At 47.3% G+C, this 18,210-nt stretch overlaps 1 protein-coding gene across 2 annotated transcripts in view; it reads left to right on the top strand.

Annotated features, from left to right (window-relative positions):
- Positions 1-6,258: 6,258 nt before the first annotated feature.
- Positions 6,259-18,210, top strand: part of LOC137425258 (B-cell CLL/lymphoma 7 protein family member A) — a 35,104-nt gene continuing 23,152 nt past the window's right edge. The window contains exon 1 of one of the 2 annotated variants that reach the window (XM_068113497.2): positions 6,259-6,720. In XM_068113497.2, the coding sequence (XP_067969598.1) occupies positions 6,329-6,720 (392 nt within the window). In that variant the 5' untranslated portion in view covers positions 6,259-6,328. The remainder of the gene's footprint in view (positions 6,721-18,210) is intronic. The other variant, XM_068113496.2, reaches the window with a different exon arrangement.

The following is an 18,210-nucleotide window of genomic DNA, read 5'->3' as shown; positions in this document are numbered from 1 at the left end:
TATTGCCGTGAAAAAGAGCTGTGTGGTGATATTAAAAGTGGTATGGCAATGCATATTACAAGCCAACACTGCATATAAGAGCTAACATTATAAGTAAGACAAACCAATGCTGTCGTTCTCTGAATTTTAATAACTTTTAGAAAGGAGTGTGGGCATATCCAATATTTTTTAAAGGGTGCCGAGAGCAATTCCGGTGTAGGACTTCCAGCCGACATATAGTCTAACACACTTAAAACAAATTCTGTACGTGGTATTGCCATATTTCTATAGTGTACAACTTTAGTTTTATCGACATTTATATTCAATTTCCATTGTAATGATTTAACAAGCTGCAAGTCATCAGCTTCTGTCTCTGATATAAGATAAGGAAAACGTCATCGGCATCTAGTAAGATTGAAACGTTCATTTATTACTACACCCTTGCCCAGAACTCTGATGGATATTGCCTGATCGATTAATATGTTTCATAGCTGGCGACTTAATTAACACTTAATTTTCGACTGCGCCAAGCCGTAATTAAACAGAGAAAAAACTTTTAAAAATACCTGCAGTGTGCACGGTTCGTCTAGTCGAACAGATATGGAAAAGCACAGATACGACGTCGTATTCACCATAACTTGTTTAATTTCACCAGGAACACGATGAGGCCAACACAGTAAACATTCAGTACAAAACTTGGTTCATACATTCAGTACAGAACATGATTCATACATTCAGACCGTAAGAAAACTCTGCCCGTAATACAACACTCTGACCAGACCAACACTTCATCCCACTACGTTCACTCCTCACAAGTGAAACTCATCACTACTCCGTTCACTCCTCACAAGTGAGACTCATCACTACTCCATTCACTCCTCACAAGTGAGACTCATCACTACTCTGTTCACTCCTCACAAGTGAGACACCATCACTACTCCGTTCACTCCTCACAAGTGACTCATCACTGCTCCGTTCATTCCTCACAAGTGAGACTCATCACTACTCCGACAAGTGAAGACTTGAATATGACTACAGACGGAGAGACTGCTCACGATACGGCGAGAAGAGACCTCATCTGTCTTCTGCGATGAGTGCAAGAGACCTCACGACAGCCACGTGGATGAGAAGAGACCCCGTACGAAGAGGGGGGGGGGGGGTTCGTGGGTAGATGTAGTCTCTCAGTTCTGGACGGTCCACGCTTCTTGGGGGAGTTGCGCAGCTTCACGGGTTTCCGGTAGCTAAATATTGTTGGAACTGCAGAGCACTTCAACCTCTTTTTGTCATCAGCTCGCCCCCTCTCAAACTGATTCACATCGAAATGTTCCTGCAATCATACAATGAGTGTCCTTGATGTATTTATTTATTGAAATTTTTATTCTAACACAACACAGTTTAATTTTAATGAGCTGTCATGTACTAGTACTTCCACAACAGAAAATCACATGGACAATCTTCCAGAAGATGGCCAGACAAATCGCTAGCTCTATCGACCACATGTATATTGATATCAAACAGGGATAACAGCTTTTGAAAGTTGAGCCAGTTTTAAATGTGGGTACACAAATACACCTGTTTTACTGCATTAATCACCTAGAAATATTGTATGTTTTGGGAACGATAGCTGTCACCAGGTTAAATATATAGGGATTGTCCAATGTGCAAAATCTTCCATCACTACAATTTGGCCATAAATCCCGGGGTGGGAAATATTTGAGCAAATATGCCACAAGACGCATGAGCACTGTACAAAGCAAACAATAACTCGTCAAATTTTGGACGTATGGATGGCTGCACAACCCGCAAAAAAATTGAGCAGGTCCCCCCCTAAAATTGCTTTTATGATTGCCGATTAGGCTAAAGATTTTAAACCCAAAAAATAACTTGCCTCGGAATAAATTTTGAATGGACGGACAGACAACTGAAAACAAAACGGACCATGGGTTTCCCACCCCTATAAAATCAAAATTAATTCCCTCTGAAAAAGTACAGTGACATTGCCCGCAGACTACCCAACCGCAGACCAGGCAATGTCACTGTACCGGGACATTTCATCAATCAATGACAATATGCGGTCCGCTAGGACTACCCGAAAAAAATTGAGCAGGGTTCTTCCCACGGAAATGCATTTTTGGTCAGCTCCTTGAAGATTATAAACAAACACAAATCACTTCCCTTTAAAAGGGTTTTCAACGGACAGACAACCAAAAAAAAACCGAGCAGATAGAATTGCTTTTGAACATCGATCATCAAGCGGCGTGGGCCTACCTGGCAGAGTCTCGAGGAGTCGATCGCTTTCCAGCTCTTTCGTCTGACTTTCGCTTCCCAAATTTGTCTTCTGACTTTATCACTTGGAAATCTATACATCTTATATTTCCCAGATTGGTTTGAACAACCAAAAGCAGAACAACCAGTCATTTTGTTTGGCAATAAACAACATTCCCGTACCAAGCTGATGTTCACGCACGGTGAAGTTAGACACAAAATGGCGCCACGAAATCACGTGACCAGAAATCTCGGGTCAGCGCATGGCGCAACTCTCTTTATACAGGGACTCTAATACAAGGTACAAATTAAATAAGCTTACATGACGCAACATGCACAACCATAGTTACACATACAGTACTAACAAGCTAGTATACAAGTCAGTATGTAACTCTATGTGTGCAATACGCATACTTTTAGGAACACATACTTTTTACCTATTCATCGCGGCTTTAGCCACATATTCATATCCAAAAAAGGGATGGGATGCAAAATAAAGGAGAGCAACCAGGGGCCAATACAACCATGGATGGATAAAGAGAGAATTCCAGGATTTAGGAAAATAACATGTTTGGAGAGGATGGAAAGCTCAGGAAGAAGGTGGATGGATATAAGGAGATAACGAGTCTTCCATGTAAAGTAAACTTTCCCTATATAATTTGCTCCAACATGTGTATTGTGTTGCAGCCAATGTCTTTGTGTCATGACTCGATGTCATTTAACCTTCGGTTAAACATCCCTTACTCTGTCCCACTTCTTAGAAACAGCACACAACTATATATGCCTCTCTTTCTTCCTGCGGAATTAAGAGTCTACATATTTAATAGTTTCATCATCAACAAAAAACATCACCCTGGCCTTATTCCTACATATCTCCACCACGCACATGCTGCCTGCCTGCACTCATTCTACCCTCACCCCTGCCCACGCTTGCTACACTCTCATCTCTGCCCACACTTGCTACACCCTCATCTCTGCCCACACTTGCTACACCCTCATCTCTGCCCACACTTGCTACACCCTCATCCCTGCCCGCACTTGCTACACCCTCATCTCTGTCTGCACTTGCTACACCCTCATCCCTGCCTACACTGGCTACACCCTCATCTCTGCCCACACTTGCTACACCCTCATCTCTGCCCACACTTGCTACACCCTCATCTCTGCCCACACTTGCTACACCCTCATCTCTGCCTGCACTTGCTACACCCTCATCCCTGCCTGCACTTGCTACACCCTCATCTCTGCATGCACTTGCTACACTCTCATCTCTGTCTGCACTTGCTATATCCTCATCTCTGTCTGCACTTGCTACACCCTCTTCTCTGTCTGCACATGCTACACCCTCATCCCTGCCCACACTTGCTACACCCTCAGCCCTGCCCGCACTTGCTACTCCCTCATCCCTGCCCGCACTTGCTACACTCTCATCTCTGCCCACACTTGCTAAACCCTGATCCCTGCCGCACTTGCTACATCCTCATCTCTGTCTGCACTTGCTACACCCTCATCCCTGCCCGCACTTGCTACACCCTCATCTCTGCCCACACTTGCTAAACCCTCATCCCTGCCCGCACTTGCTACATCCTCATCTCTGTCTGCACTTGCTACGCCCTAATCTCTGCCTGCACTTGCTACACTCTCATCTCTGTCTGCACATGCTACACCCTCATCCCTGCCCGCACTTGCTATACTCTCATCTCTGCCCACACTTGCTACACCCTCACCCCTGCCTGTACCTGCTATCCCTACCACTGCCAACACCCGCCATACTCTCACCATTGCCTACACTCGTTACATCTCCACCACTGCCTGCACGTGCTACACTTTTTCATTCCTTATACAGAGCTCCACACAACAAGAATGACAGTGATTCAGCCGTGTGTAAATTTGTGTATGTGGTGTTTCAAAGTCCGGATTGATAGGGATATTTTTTTTTTACAATTTTATTATAATAAATGCTCAAATTGCAAGTCACTGACATGTGTACACATACCGATTCTTGTATGCCAGTTTCTTTGAACGTTTCTTAACAATGACATCGATTTTAGCACATTCGTTTCTGATTTCATTCCTTAGATCTTCAATAGTACGAGGTCTCAGGGTATAAACCACTGACTTCAGGTGTGCCCTGTGGTATAGTGCTGCCGGAGCACACCAGAGCACCGCTCCGGAACCTTGATCCGTCCGAGGCCGCAACAGTAAAAATTAAAGGAAAGACCCACGTGAAAATCAAATATTCGTTTTCAACCAAACATTTGTCAACATTACTTATTTACCCAATTCTTGAAAGCTATCATGCGTTTTTTCTCTACTTAGATTAAATAAATGTATTCAGTAGTCCCTTGCAAATGCTAGGTGGGTTTAAATGTGGGACTTGGAGGCCTCTATAAAGCCGAATTCGCCTGTGAACGATTTACATGCTATTTTTTTAACATCAAAATTCGCTAATGCTGTGGATGGTTTGCATGCGAATGATTTCCAGTGGAACAGAGTTCTCGGCACTGCTTAAAGCATGGTGGTATCCAATGTAAACAATGCTATTATGGTACTCGAGTAAATCCTGTCCGGGCCGTCGTTTTCAGTTCTACTTGATCTTTGTGTGACAACTTCCCCAAATGAATTTATTGTGTTAACAGCAGATACAGCAAGTACTATAGGAAGAGGAAAAGAAAAGTGGAGTCAGAAGGGGGAGCCCTCAACCAAGCTTATCTATTATTTGGTTTTTCTCCAAAATCTAATCAATTCATCCCTGTTAGACACACAACCTCTCCCCCCCACCCCCCCCCCCCCCCCCACACAATTTTTTTTGTCCGAATCCGTCCAGAACTTTATGAGATACCCTGCTCACAGAGAAACAAACGAAAATCGAGAGAAACAATAATTGACTTATTAATTGATTTATTAAATAAAATAAATAGTGATCATAAAATAATTAATTTCTTAATCAATTGGCTAATAGCATACCTAAACCAAAACGGCTTCGTCCCAATCTGTAACTTTTTGAAAATTAATTAATGAATTAATTAATCTAAAAATTAAATAATTAAAAATTAAATAACGAATCAATTAATTGATTTATCAATAAATCCAATAAATCCAAATCACTTGGTCATTGTCATGTCCAAATATCAGCTTCCTAGCTCAAAAGGTGCCTGACATATCGCCCAGATGAGCAGAAAATGAATAAGTACTTAATAAATCGATAATAATTAAGTAATTAATCAACTAATTGATTAATCAAAAACCAAATAGACAGGGATGAAAACATAACCTCCATCCACTTTTGGTGGTGGAGGCCGGTCCTCCACCACCAAAGGTGGATGGAGGTGACTGGAGGTAGTAAAATAAAAAGCTTTTATATATTAAAATACTGTATATATCGTTTTGTCAAAAAATGGTGGTAAGAGACTAAATTGATCTGACTTTTTCGAAGGGGATTCTTCAACAAAAACTGACATTAATTGTATGTGAGTGGTAAGCTTTTGTTTATCATGATAAAATGTTCTTCCAGTATCGGTATTTCATTTATCTCTCATGTTTGGGGATTCAAATTGGTTAGTGTCACGTTAAAACTTGATGTGACGGTATAATCTGGCAATGACGTCATAGCCGACGCATTCTTGCAAGTCTCCGGTACCTCAAAATTTGCCACGACACCACTGGCTGGCAACCATTGCGCATATTCGATGGGCCTAATGGTGTTAAAGCTCCTTGTAAGAGAACCCAAAGCTTCTTTTTTTAAAGTAAAATTACCGCAAACACCACGATCCGCAGTTCGGGAAGGAATCGGTGGATCCGTGCGTGATGACGTACACCCTTTATATACACTTGCAGAATGACGTTGACGGCCTTTGTACACGTGCGTAATGGCACATGCACTGTCTTTTACACGTGTGTCATGACGTATTACCGGCCATGTACACGTGCGTAATGGCGTATACACTGCCTTTTACACATGCGTCATGACGTCCCACTGCCTTTTACACGTGCGTCATGACGAATACCGGCCTTGTAGCCTGCACGTGCGTAATGGCGTGTGTAACAGTGTCACACGAGCTATACTGCCTTTTACCCGTGCGTCATGACATATGTACAGCCTTTGTACACGTCCGTAATGGCGTATATACACCCTTTGTTCTCTACCAGAGGACGAATTGTACTCGAACCGGATGACGTATCGCCTTTGCACACCTTATCGATCACCATCCGGCGCTCAAACAAAAAAGCTTTTCCTCCCTCCGGCCGCGCATGCGCAGTGCGGACCCCTTTGTGGAGACAGCGAAACGTTGCAGGTTCGATTTCGGGCGAGGCGCAGGCAGCGGTGCCGATCGAACGGCGAAAGGAACGTCACCTCGATTGTATCCCTATCGTAACCGCAGGCATGTCCGGCCGCTCGATCCGAGCGGAGACGCGGAGCAGGGCCAAAGACGACATCAGGAGGGTCATGGGCGCCATAGAGAGGGTCAGAAGATGGTAGGGAATGATTATCCATCTCCCTTTTCTCATCGCTCTGTGTTTCTCATACCGTGAGGTACATGCCGATATGCCCGAGTGTTTACTCTCCCATGTTACTCCCTTATCTCAACTTGTGCCGCCTTTGTGCGGGATCCGGGGAGGGGGCGGGGGGAGTTCTGAGATGCGACTTCTCTTCAATTGAATTTAAAATGCACGAATTACCGAACTGTATTTTAAATCACGTGTCTCTCTGGCTATTCTCTCTGTCCTCCCGAGTACGAGACGCATTTCGGACTCGAACTCTGAGTGGAACGTTGATTCGACGCGTTGACGTTTTGAATGAGTTTGCCTGTAATTTCCCATCCAAGCGGGTCGAGAGGCGCTCTGTGACGTCACACACCAGTCCGAACGTCTCGCTCTCGTTCAAAAGTGACCTCGTGAGCAGATTGTCGGAAGCGCATGGCTCTTTACCCACAATGCGCTGCGGGGATTTCCCAAGAGGTTCGGGACGTGTCCAGCCTCAGTAGTCAATGGCCTCTTCATTCGACATGAAATTTTCCTTTTGCGTTTCCATTCGATCTGCTGTTTGTCACACGAGCTACACTCCGTACATCGGTAGAGCGCGTACCTGAATACCTTCACCAGGCTGATCCTCGACACTTTACGTTTTGTGTCTATCCCACTGATTCGAGATCGGCCGGATCTGGATGCTGTACGAAAATCGAATCGGCTTGTTCTTGTCACTTAGTCAACTCATCCACTTATTTTTGTCACAACTCATCCATAACTTTTTTGAAAATTTGTCCTATGTATCGTTTTTGGCCCAATCTCTGATGAAAAATCACAAAAAAAATTAAAAATCTCCAATCCGGATCTTCACCAAAATCCAACTAATTCGTCCTTGTGACTCCGCACGGATCGGCCAGGCACTCTCGAAACCGTACCTTCTGCGTCTTCCCTCTCAAAAGATGGAATTCTTGGAGCTGCATTCTCCCACGTGTCAAGACCCCCAGCATGGAGGCATCTGTTGGAGTCTCAGCTTGAAAGTTCTCCCCTATAGGGCCAGCATGCGCTTTTATTGTCCCCCCCCCCCCCCACCCCCTTTCAGGCAACGCATTTGGTGCTCCTCACACTAACTATTATAGGTGGCTGTACCTGTACACCACCATAGAGCGTCACAAAGCGGCTATATGACATTATGGAGTTCATATAGAACATCGTAGAATGGATGTAGGAACTTCCTCCTCATGGTTCCTTGTTCAGTTGACAGAGGAAGAACACATGGACCAGACATCTTAACCCAGCTAGTCTAAATTACATAAGGCTCGTCTCCTTGGTGAGCCACACAACATTCATTCGTATACAGCATAAGGCTGCAGGGTAGCATCATTGGCTGAGGGCGCATTTGTGCCGCTGATGCAACGCCTTCTGCTGGTTATGGCAGGAATTTGAAATTTGTTAATAGTGCCGGAGCTCGCTTATTCTTCATGAATGACGCCATGGGATCTTTAACGCTCACCAACAAATGCTGGCAGATGGGAGACCCGTTTAATGTCCATTCGAGAACGCTTTTAAAATGACAATAGCCATTTTTTGGGAGGGGGGGGGGGGTGGGGATGGGGAGGGGGAGGCTTTGACAGGCCCCTCTGTTTTGGGGTGGGGGGGCGGCGGGAGAAGGGAAGGAGGACAAATTTACCCGTGCGAAGAGTGCTTTAACCTCGGCGTTGCCTAGGTAAAAAAGGTAATTGTAATACCCTCTGCCACCACCACCGGTAGTGCAACACGTACACATTTACATGGATAATTTACGCCCTCTCCACTCCCCGCCCCGGCCACCCACACCAAGTTGTATCTGTACCCCGAGTTTGGAGTTTGTAACGTAAAATATGTGGCCATGCATGAGACAGAGACAGAGACAGAGACAGAGACAGAGAAAAAAAAGAGGGAGATAGATATATATAGAGAGATAGAGATAGACAATGGCATTTATATACAGTGACTTCAGAAAGGACTCACACCCCTTGACTTTTTAACGTTTCGTTGTGTTACATACAGCCTTAATTTAAAATGGAATAAATCGACGTTTTTTTTTCTTTTTTAGAAATCGTTACAAAATAATTAAAAGTGAAATACAGAAATATCTAATTTGCATAAGTATTCAACCCCCTGAGTCCATATTCCGTAGATGCACCTTTGGTAGCGATTACAGCTTTGAGTCTTGGATATGTCTGTATCAGCTTTGCATATCTGGATTTGGGGAGTTTCTCCCATTCTTCCTTGCAGATTTGCTCAAGCTCTGTCAAGTTGGATGGGGAGTGTCGGTGAACAGCAATCTTCAAGTTTTTCTACAGATTCTCAATGGGATTCAAGTCTGGCTTTGGCTTGGTCACTCGAGGACTTTCACGTTCTTGCTCTGAAGCCATTCCAGTGTTGCTTTGGCTGTATGCTTAGGGTTATTGTACTGTTGAAACGTAAATCTTCACCGCAGTGTAAGATCTTTTGCACACTAAAGCAAGTTCTCCTCAAGGATTTGCCTGTATTTGGCTCCATTAATTGTTCCCTCTATGCTTATCATTCTCCTAGTCTCTGTCGCTGAAAAGCATCCCCATAACATGATGCTGCCACTACTATGCTTCACAGTAGGGATGGTGATAGATGGGTGATTAGCTGTTCTCAGTTTCGGTCAGATGTAGCACTTTGCATTTGGCCAAATAGTTAAATTTTCGTCTCATAAGACCACAGAATATCTTATTTTCAAATAGTCTTTCACGTGCCTTTTTGCAAACTCCAGGAATGCTTCCATGTGCCTTTTTCCTCAGGAGTAGCTTCTGTCTGGCCACTTTCCCATAAAGCCTAGATTTGTGAAGTGCTGCAGAGACTGTTGTCCTTCCGGCAGGTTCTCCCATCTCAGCCAAGGAACTCTGTAGTTCTGTCAGAGTGGTCATTGAGTTCTTGATCACCTCCCAAGGTTCTTCTTGCCAGGTTGCTCAGTTTGGTCGGACAGCCAGCTCAAGGAAGAGTCTCCATAGTTCCATATTCTTTCCGTTTCCTAATGATGGAGCTCACTGTGCTCTTGGGAACTTTCAACATTAGAAATTGTTTTATACCCTTCCCCCAGATCTATGCCTCCTCATAATTTTATCTCGGAGTTCTACGGACAGTTCCTTTGCCTTCTTGGTGGAGCTTCTGCTCTGACATGCACTGTTAACTGTGGGACCTTATATAAGAAGATGTGTTTCTTCCTAAATCATGTCCGATCAATTGAATTGGGTACAGGTTGACTCAAATCAAGTTGTAGAGACATCTCGAGGATGATCAAAAAAAATTGGATGCACCTGAGCTCAATTTGGAGTGTCACAGTAAAGGTGTGGAATACTTATTGATTCAAGACATTTCAGCTTTTAATTTGTAATTAATTTGTTTACAATTCTAACAACAAAAATTATACTTTGGCTTTATGTGGTATTATGTGTAGATCGTTGACAATTTTTTTTTTCAATTTAAACCATTTTTAGTTCAGACTGTAACACAACAAAATGTGAAAAAGTTAAGGGGTGTGAACCCTTTTTGAAAGCACTGTGTATATATGACAACATGTAAAAGTACACAAAGGATTGTTCATTGTGCTGGCGATAGCTCACTTTTAATCTCTGCTGTGGTTGTTATCTCTGCCATAGTTTGTTTTTTTTTAAATCTCCACCCTGCCTTTTTTTTAGCTCACCTGGAACGAAGTTCACGGGAGCTTATGCGATGGCACGTCCGTCCATCCTTCCGTAAACACTTGCAACTTCTTCTCCGAAACTGCTTAAGGGATTGTGACCAAACTTGGCTATATATATTGTTACGGATCGCGGTTAGATGTTATTTTGACCGAGCGGTGGTGTATTACCGCGACCTAACAGTTATTCCCCGACTAGACCCCGATTCCACCCGGACGTTGACCAAATCGCGCTATGCTAAATCAATGATGGAAAGGACACAACGACTGGGATAGATGAAACGACGCAAGGGGTACAGTTCTCAAGACCTCCGGAGGAGGATATAATTACAGTGGGGGAGAAAAGGGGTAGATTACAAGGTAGTGAGGTAAAGGCACAGAAGAGATAGGCACTTAGTTACAGTCTTATCTTATCCCAGACAGACCACAGACAAACGGAACAAGGCTGACTTACACAGGGATTGATGGCAGGAAGGGACAGGTAGTCGATAGCACAAGGTGCACCTTGGCTCGGGGACAGGATCAAGCACGGTCCAAGAGATGCAGGGAGGCCTCACAGCGCTCGGAGGTGGCGTCTCTCTTGCTTCAAGCTCAGCGCGCATCTGACGTCACCACTCCCTCGGCTGCGCATGCTCAACGGGGAGTGACACGCCCTCGGCTGGTTGGCTCCGCCCCAGATGGGACCGGTCCGCCGCTTCCATTGGGTGTGGGGGTTACCGGGCTCCGCCCTTGACGAGGAGCTGACATGGAGCCCCTATTTGGTAACCCCGTCGAGCACATGTTTGATGGCGGCTCGTGGGGAAGGCCTCGTGCCCTCCCAGCACCCCCTACCAACCAAGCCGGAGTGAGGACGCGCACTCCCTGTGCACGCCGCCGCCGTTGCTGTTGTTGTTGTTGTTGTTTCTGAACCGTGAGGAAGAGCTGCGGGGAGGTATTGGGAGGTCCTAAACTTCCTAACGGTGCCATACAATCACATTCTGGTGCAACGAAGGGTCAGAATTAATGGAAACGAATCCTTAACTGACAAAGACTAAGAATAACTAGCAAGATGTCCTATAGTTGTCTACGGGAGATGCGGTGGACCTGGATGCGACATTTAATGGGGGAAATAGGGGGAGGTTGGGTCTACAGAGTGTTGTTTACAGAAAATGGGACTAGGGAATGGGGGATTGGGGATAGTTGGGAAGTATTGAGGAAATAGGGGAATATTTACAAGCGGATATGGATGGATGCAAATCCCATATCCGCAACAATATATATATATATATATATATATATATATATATATATATATATATATATATATATATATATATATATATATATATATATATATTGTTGCGAATATGGAATTTGGCCTCCATATCCGCTTGTAAATATTCCCCTATTTTCTCCAATACTCCCCAACTTTCCCCAGTCCCCCATTCCCTAGTCCCATTGCATGTAAATAACAATCAGTAGAGCCGACCTTCCCCTTATTCCCCCATTAAATGTCGTGCCCAGGTCCACCGCACCACATGTAGACAACTTTCGGACATCTTCCTAGTTATTCTTAATCTATGTCAGTTAAGGCCTCGTTTCCATTAATTATGACTCTTCGTTGCACCAGAATGTGATTATATGGCATCAGTAGTGAGTTTAGGACCTTCCCATACCTCCTCCCATCTTCTTCCCCAAACAACAACAATAACAACAACTACAACAACAACTACAACAACAATTACAACAACAACAGAGGGGATGGCGGCGGAGCGGGGGAGGATGCGTCCTCACACCGGCTCGATTAGCTCCAGACCATGCGCTCCACGGGGTTACCCCGAAGGGGCTGGCTGTCAGCTCCTCGTCGGGGGCGGAGCCAGTAACCCCCCCCGCACGCACCCAATGAGAAGCAACGTGCCGATTCCACGAGGCGGAGCTAACGAGCCGAGGGCGTGTCACTCCCCGCCGGATATACGCGGCCACGCGCCGGATGTGACGTCAGATGCGCCCCCAGCTTGAGACGACAAGACGCCACCTTGAGCGCTGAGAGACCTCCTGCATCTGTTGGGCCGCGCCATCCTGTCCCTGAGCACAAGGTGCACCTTGTGCTGGCCATCGAATACCCGCTTTCCTTGTCATCAATCCCCGTGTGAGTCAGTTTTTGTCCTGTTTCTCTGTGGTCTGTCGGGAATAATATAAGGTTGTGTCTAAGTGCCTGTCTTCCTATGATGTACCTCTCGTCCCTGTAATCTGACCTTCCGCACGAATATAACCTCCGGAGGTCTTGAGAACTGAACCCCTGGTGTCGTATTGTGTCATTATAACCCAGCCGGGTGTCTTCTCTTTCCTATTGAGCCAGCGTGGCGCGGCTTCGTCGACGTTCGAGTACAATCGGGTAATTTGTGCGGACACGGCGGCCATTCCGCTCGGCCCACCTTAACATCAAAGTCGTGTCTGTAACAATTGGTGTCGGGAGTGAGATTCGAGGCCCGACCAAATTTTGAAAAAAAAAAAAACGAATAGAGGAAAAAAAAAAATTTGGTCAAAATTTGGAGCGGCCGAAATTTGTTTTGTTTTACGAAACTCGAATTTTGCAAGTCGCGCTATGGCGGATCAAGACGGCTGGGGTCCGGTAGGGGAGAGTGAAGCAGGTCGGTCCAGGACCAAAATGAGGGACAGGAGGAGAGCGAAGCAGTGAGGGCGGCAGGTTCGCAAAATAGCGCCGTCACGCACGAAGAAGCGGGCGCGCAAAATGGCGCCTCGCTGGTCACCGCGCCCGCGACCGTGGCAGCGCCCCTGGTGGATTCGAACCTTTTCCTCCTGCAAATGAGGGCCCTTATGGAACAAATGGTGGGAATGAGGGCTGATAGTGAGCAAATGAGGGCTGATAGTGAGCGGTTGGGAAACCAAATGGGGGTAATGAGGGACGAAGCGAGGGGTACCAGTGAGGGGTTAGACAATAATTTTAAGGGTTTAGACAAGAAATTTGGGAAGTTAGACGACAAATTTGAGGGGTTAGACAACGGGATAAAAGAGGTGAAAAAGGGGTTAATGGGGGTAGAAAATAGAATGGCTGCCCAGGAGAATCAGATAGAGGGAGTGAAAAATGGGTTAGAGGGGTTAGAAAACAGGATGGAAGGCAAATTGAGGGACATGAGGGACCAAGCGGAAAGGGAAGTTAACCAAATGGGGCAGCAGATAGAGGGGGTCAGAATGGGGGTAGAAACCAAACTGGATGCTCACAGGGAGGAAATGGAGCAGATGAGGGTGGCATCTGGGCAGGAGATGCAAGTGATGGGAGAGGAGATCAGAAGAGGAGTGAGTGAGGAGGTCGGAGGAGTGCGCGAGGAGGTGAGGCACTGTAAGGAGCACATGGAGAAGGAGGTGAGAAAGGGGACTGTAAAGTTACAGGGGGGCATAGAGGTCCTGACGCAGGAGGTGGAACAGCTGACGGAGGGACAAAAAGAACTAACGGAGCAGGTTCAAAGGAACACTGCGGTATTAGGAGGGTTAAAAGTGACACAGAAAGAACTAAAAGACGACTTGATAGCGACGAAGAGGGAGTGTCAGACGGTACGTGAGGGACTGACAACGAGGTTGGACGAGGTGATAGAGGTAATGGAGACGAAGGACCGGCAGGTGAGGACGCACATGGAAACGGTCAAGGTAGCCTTGGAGGACGAGCTTGAGGAGACGTACCGGGGAATAAAAGAGGTGAGGCACAAATTAGAAGAAGTGGAAGAAGGGGTGAGCGAAATTAAGAAGCGACGGAGAGGGGATAACAAAGAGATAAAAGAGGAGATAAAAGAATTGGTCCAAAGTCTGTGTTTGGATCGTGATGTGCTCGTTAACCGGATGAGGGATTCGCAGGTGATGGAGGAGAAGCGAAGAGGAAGAGGACCCGGTGTAAGTGGTGACCAATATGGTCGTGCGTATGATGCGCCAGGTGATTTAAGAGGCTTGGGGTTCGAGATGGACCCGGGTGTTCGTGAGAGGCCGTTGGTGAGGTGTGTGACAGGTCTGGTGTGCGAAAGAGGAGGTGTGCGAGAAAGTCCGACTCTGGGGTGTGTGAGGAAAAAGTGTGTGCCCAGGAGTGAGGGTGTTGGCGAGAATGAGTCGGTCGTAGCGCGTGTGCGAGGGAGCACATGGAAGCGTGGTGTGGTGAGTGTTACAGAGGGTGTGACGGGAGAGTGTGCGCAGGAGTGTGCGCGAGAAAGGTGTGTGACGGACAGGTGCATGAGGAAAGAGTGCGCTGTCAGAAGTAAGGAAGAGTGTCCACCTGTGGTGAGTGTTACAGAGGGTGTGACGGGAGAGTGTGCGCAGGAGTGTGCGCGAGAAAGGTGTGTGACGGACAGGTGCATGAGGAAAGAGTGCGCTGTCAGAAGTAAGGAAGAGTGTCCACCTGTGGTGAGTGTTACGGAGGGTGTAACGGGAGAGTGTGCGCGAGAAAGGTGTGTGACGGACAGGTGCATGGGGAAAGAGTGCGCTGTCAAGAGTAAGGGTGAGTGCGCTGTCAGGAATGGAGGTGAAAGTAGTGAGAGTGACATGGAGCGTGAGTTAGTTGTGACAGGTGAGCGAGAATGTACACCTGGGATGGAAGGATGCACACCTGGAATGGTAGAGCGTGAGTGGGAATGCACGCTGGAGTTGGTGGTGAGGCACGTGGTTGGGTGTGTGAATGAGGGCACACCTGTGATTGTCACAGAGGAGGTGACCGAGGAGGGGGCGCGAAGAGGTGTTTTGGTGAGGTGTGCGACCAACGAATGTGTGCCAAAGTGTTCGGTGGTCAGGTGTGTGACCAAGGCTGTGAGCGGAATGAGGGTACCTGGGTGTGTAAGGAAAGGTACGAGGAGCATGAGCACGGCTGGATGTGTGAGCAAGGAACGGGCTGCGGGGTGTAAGCATGCAGGTGAAGCATCGACGTTACACGGGTTAGAGGTTAGGTCGACTTTTAGCCGAATCGGGCCCTCGGTGCGTGCCGGGCCTCGCTTTGAACGGCCGCGTCCGTGCTCCACTAGGCGGAGCGGGCGGCTGGATAGGAAGGGTCGTCATGGCGACCACGTTTTGTTGAGACGTGCCGGCAGGTCGAGATCGGGACATTGGATGGCTCCACGCCGAGGTGATGCGTGGGATCTCGGCCCGGGTAAGCCCCCGTCCCTGCACCGAGTGCCGGACGCATCCAGCCGCTGGCACAAAACAACCAGCATCCATTGCTTGGCTTTACGAAGCCGGGCTTTGGACAGGGATTGGCGCACCGAGAGGTATTAGTGAGTCGACTGGGTGATGAGGTTAGTGTTTTGGACCCAAAATTAGAGAAAAACAAAATTAGATGATTGGCAAGGGATTGGCAGTAGTGATTGGCAGATGATGGGCAGTGATTGGCAAATTTTTAATTTGTGGAAATTTGATGTGCAAAATTTATAGTGAGAAACCCCCGATGTGGTGGGATGGCAAATCCACCATCCTTCCCATATAGGGGGGCAAAGGAGCACTAGATTATGGGGTGTATGGCAGTGAAAACTAGCCCGGGTGGGTTAGGATATGGTGTGTAGGGATCGAGCGAGGATTGACATTAGGTGACGTTAAGATTAGTTAGTGACTGATACCTGTAGTGGGGACGCAGGTAGATTAGTATGGATGATAATGACGAGGGAGCGCAATAGTTTAAAGGGACGACTGGGAAGCGCAAGTCTCAGAAGGGAGTAGTTAGCTGAGATGATGCCGTGTGTGTGAGAGTTGAACAGGTGTGATTGCACAGGTGTGCAACTGGACAGGTGTGTGGAGCAGTGTATGAGTAGTGAGTGTGTGGATCAGCGCGAATGCGCTTGGGGAGAGAAGGGTGCAGGTGGCACCAGGTGTGAGAGCACAGGTGTGCAAGTACAGGTGTGTGGAGAGAGTTGGAGTAAGTGGTATGGAGTGGTGTGCGTGGTGCGAAGGTGTGGATGGGGGAAGAGTGGACCCCTTTCACGAGTACCCGGGGCGGGTAGTGTAAGTGTTAGGTAGAGGGTGCAGGTAAATTGTGGTTGGATATTGGCATTTGTGGTGCGGTGGCAGAATGGTGTTGTGGATGGGTGCATTAGTGTTGTGGAAATGGCTGGGCGTGTAGCCTGTTAGTGTGTGTAGTTGGTTGGGCACTCCACCACTGTGAGGATGTCGGCCAGGTGAGGCCGCAGGTGGGCTCTGGGAGCCGGTAGTTGTGAGTGGGTGCCTGAGGATCCCGGGTGTGGATCGGGCAGCCCAGTGCCAGAGAGGGCACGGAGTGGGGAGAGTGCCAGAGGGCCTTCCCCAGGTAGATAGGTTAGGGTAAGGAGCAGGTAAGCTCGGAGGCAACTGCAGTGGTGGAGGGGTGCAGGTGGGTAGACCCACTGGGAGAGGTACACGCCACAGCCCAGAAATTGTACGAGGGCACCGGGAGATGAATCGGGGGAGTGAGACCCCAAATTGAAGAGCACCACAGTTTGGCCAATGGGAATTGGTTTTTAGAACCCATAGTGTAAGAGGGCCAATGGTTTGGCCGGAGGAAGACCCCGGGTGGTGTAAAGTTGTTAAAGTCATTTAGGAAATAGTTAGGATTGAAGAACCTGTCGCACCATACGCAGCCACTTACCTGTGGTGATGATGATGACTCCACACCTGTGTTTTCTTTGTTTTGTGCAGGAAATGAGATTGCTGTGAGGATTTGTGAGACGCATCACGACGTGGATGAGACATTGGGGTGATTCCATCTCTCCCTCCCTAGGAGGGACTGATGATGAATTGGTAATGGCAAATTTTGATGTTGAGTTGAAAATGGCAAATTTTGATGAGAGTTGAAAATGGCAAATTTGATTGGTTAGGAGGGAGAGAAGACGAATTTGGTTTATGGGAGGAACGGGGAAGACAGTAGGGATGTTTGTCGATTTGTAAAGTAGATGTTTATGGGTAGTGTTGTGTTTTGTGGATGCAGTAAGGGGTAAGGGAGGGGCCATGTAGGTTACCTGGTGGGGGGGGGCGTACGATAGGAACGTACCTGTCTCACCTGGTTCCCATGTGCCCCCAGTGTGCATTACCTTATATTGCGTGCACTTTTGCGCCCTTACCACCTTACTCACTTGTCTGCTTCTTTTGTCTCCCACCTCCGAGGATCTGGCTTTGGGGTAGAGAGAGAGGAGAGAGAGGTGCTGGCTGCGCAGTTGTGGGCCTGCACTTTCGCTGTTTGCTGCCGGGATCGATACACCATATGGACCGCAATGTTTGTGGCCACCCACAATGGACCGCAGTTCGTTTGCGGCCAAGCACCACCCGGGGATGGACCTATGGGTCAACGTGGCACCTATGCCATACAGGTGAACCACTTTTAGTTACCACCAAGTGCACCACAAGAAGAGCAAGAGACACCTGCAGGGTTAGGGGTTGTCGAATTTATTTTTATACCAATGAACAATGGTGACTGCACCGGATGGTGCTGACTGTGTGGTGGGGTGGTGCTTTTGATGCTGGGAAAGGGTGCTCTGCACGTTATTAAAGGCCGTCGGCCACAGAGCACTCGTGGGTTGGTGTATCGATGTTGGCAAGCGCGCTCTCTCTCTATGCATAACATCTGCATGTGTCCCTCCAAAAACCGGTCCTGGATCGTAGTGTAAATAGCAGCGTAGTCTTGTAAATAATGCTCCCTACCGGCTGTATGTTTAGTTTGAGAATTCTTTCCGGATTCGGTTATCCTGTGGGTGTGTTTCTGTGAGGAGAAGGGTGCAACGTCGCAGGGGGACATATTTACTCATTTGTGAATATCTGTAAAACTGTCGCACTCAGGGTAGAGTTAATAGTAGAGG

Source organism: Myxine glutinosa, chromosome 4 (assembly GCF_964187855.1).
Source record: "Myxine glutinosa chromosome 4, kmMyxGlut1.1, whole genome shotgun sequence".
Taxonomy (NCBI): domain Eukaryota; kingdom Metazoa; phylum Chordata; class Myxini; order Myxiniformes; family Myxinidae; genus Myxine; species Myxine glutinosa.
Note: the sequence above shows the minus strand (reverse complement) of the source record. Positions and strands in the feature narration are given on the sequence as shown.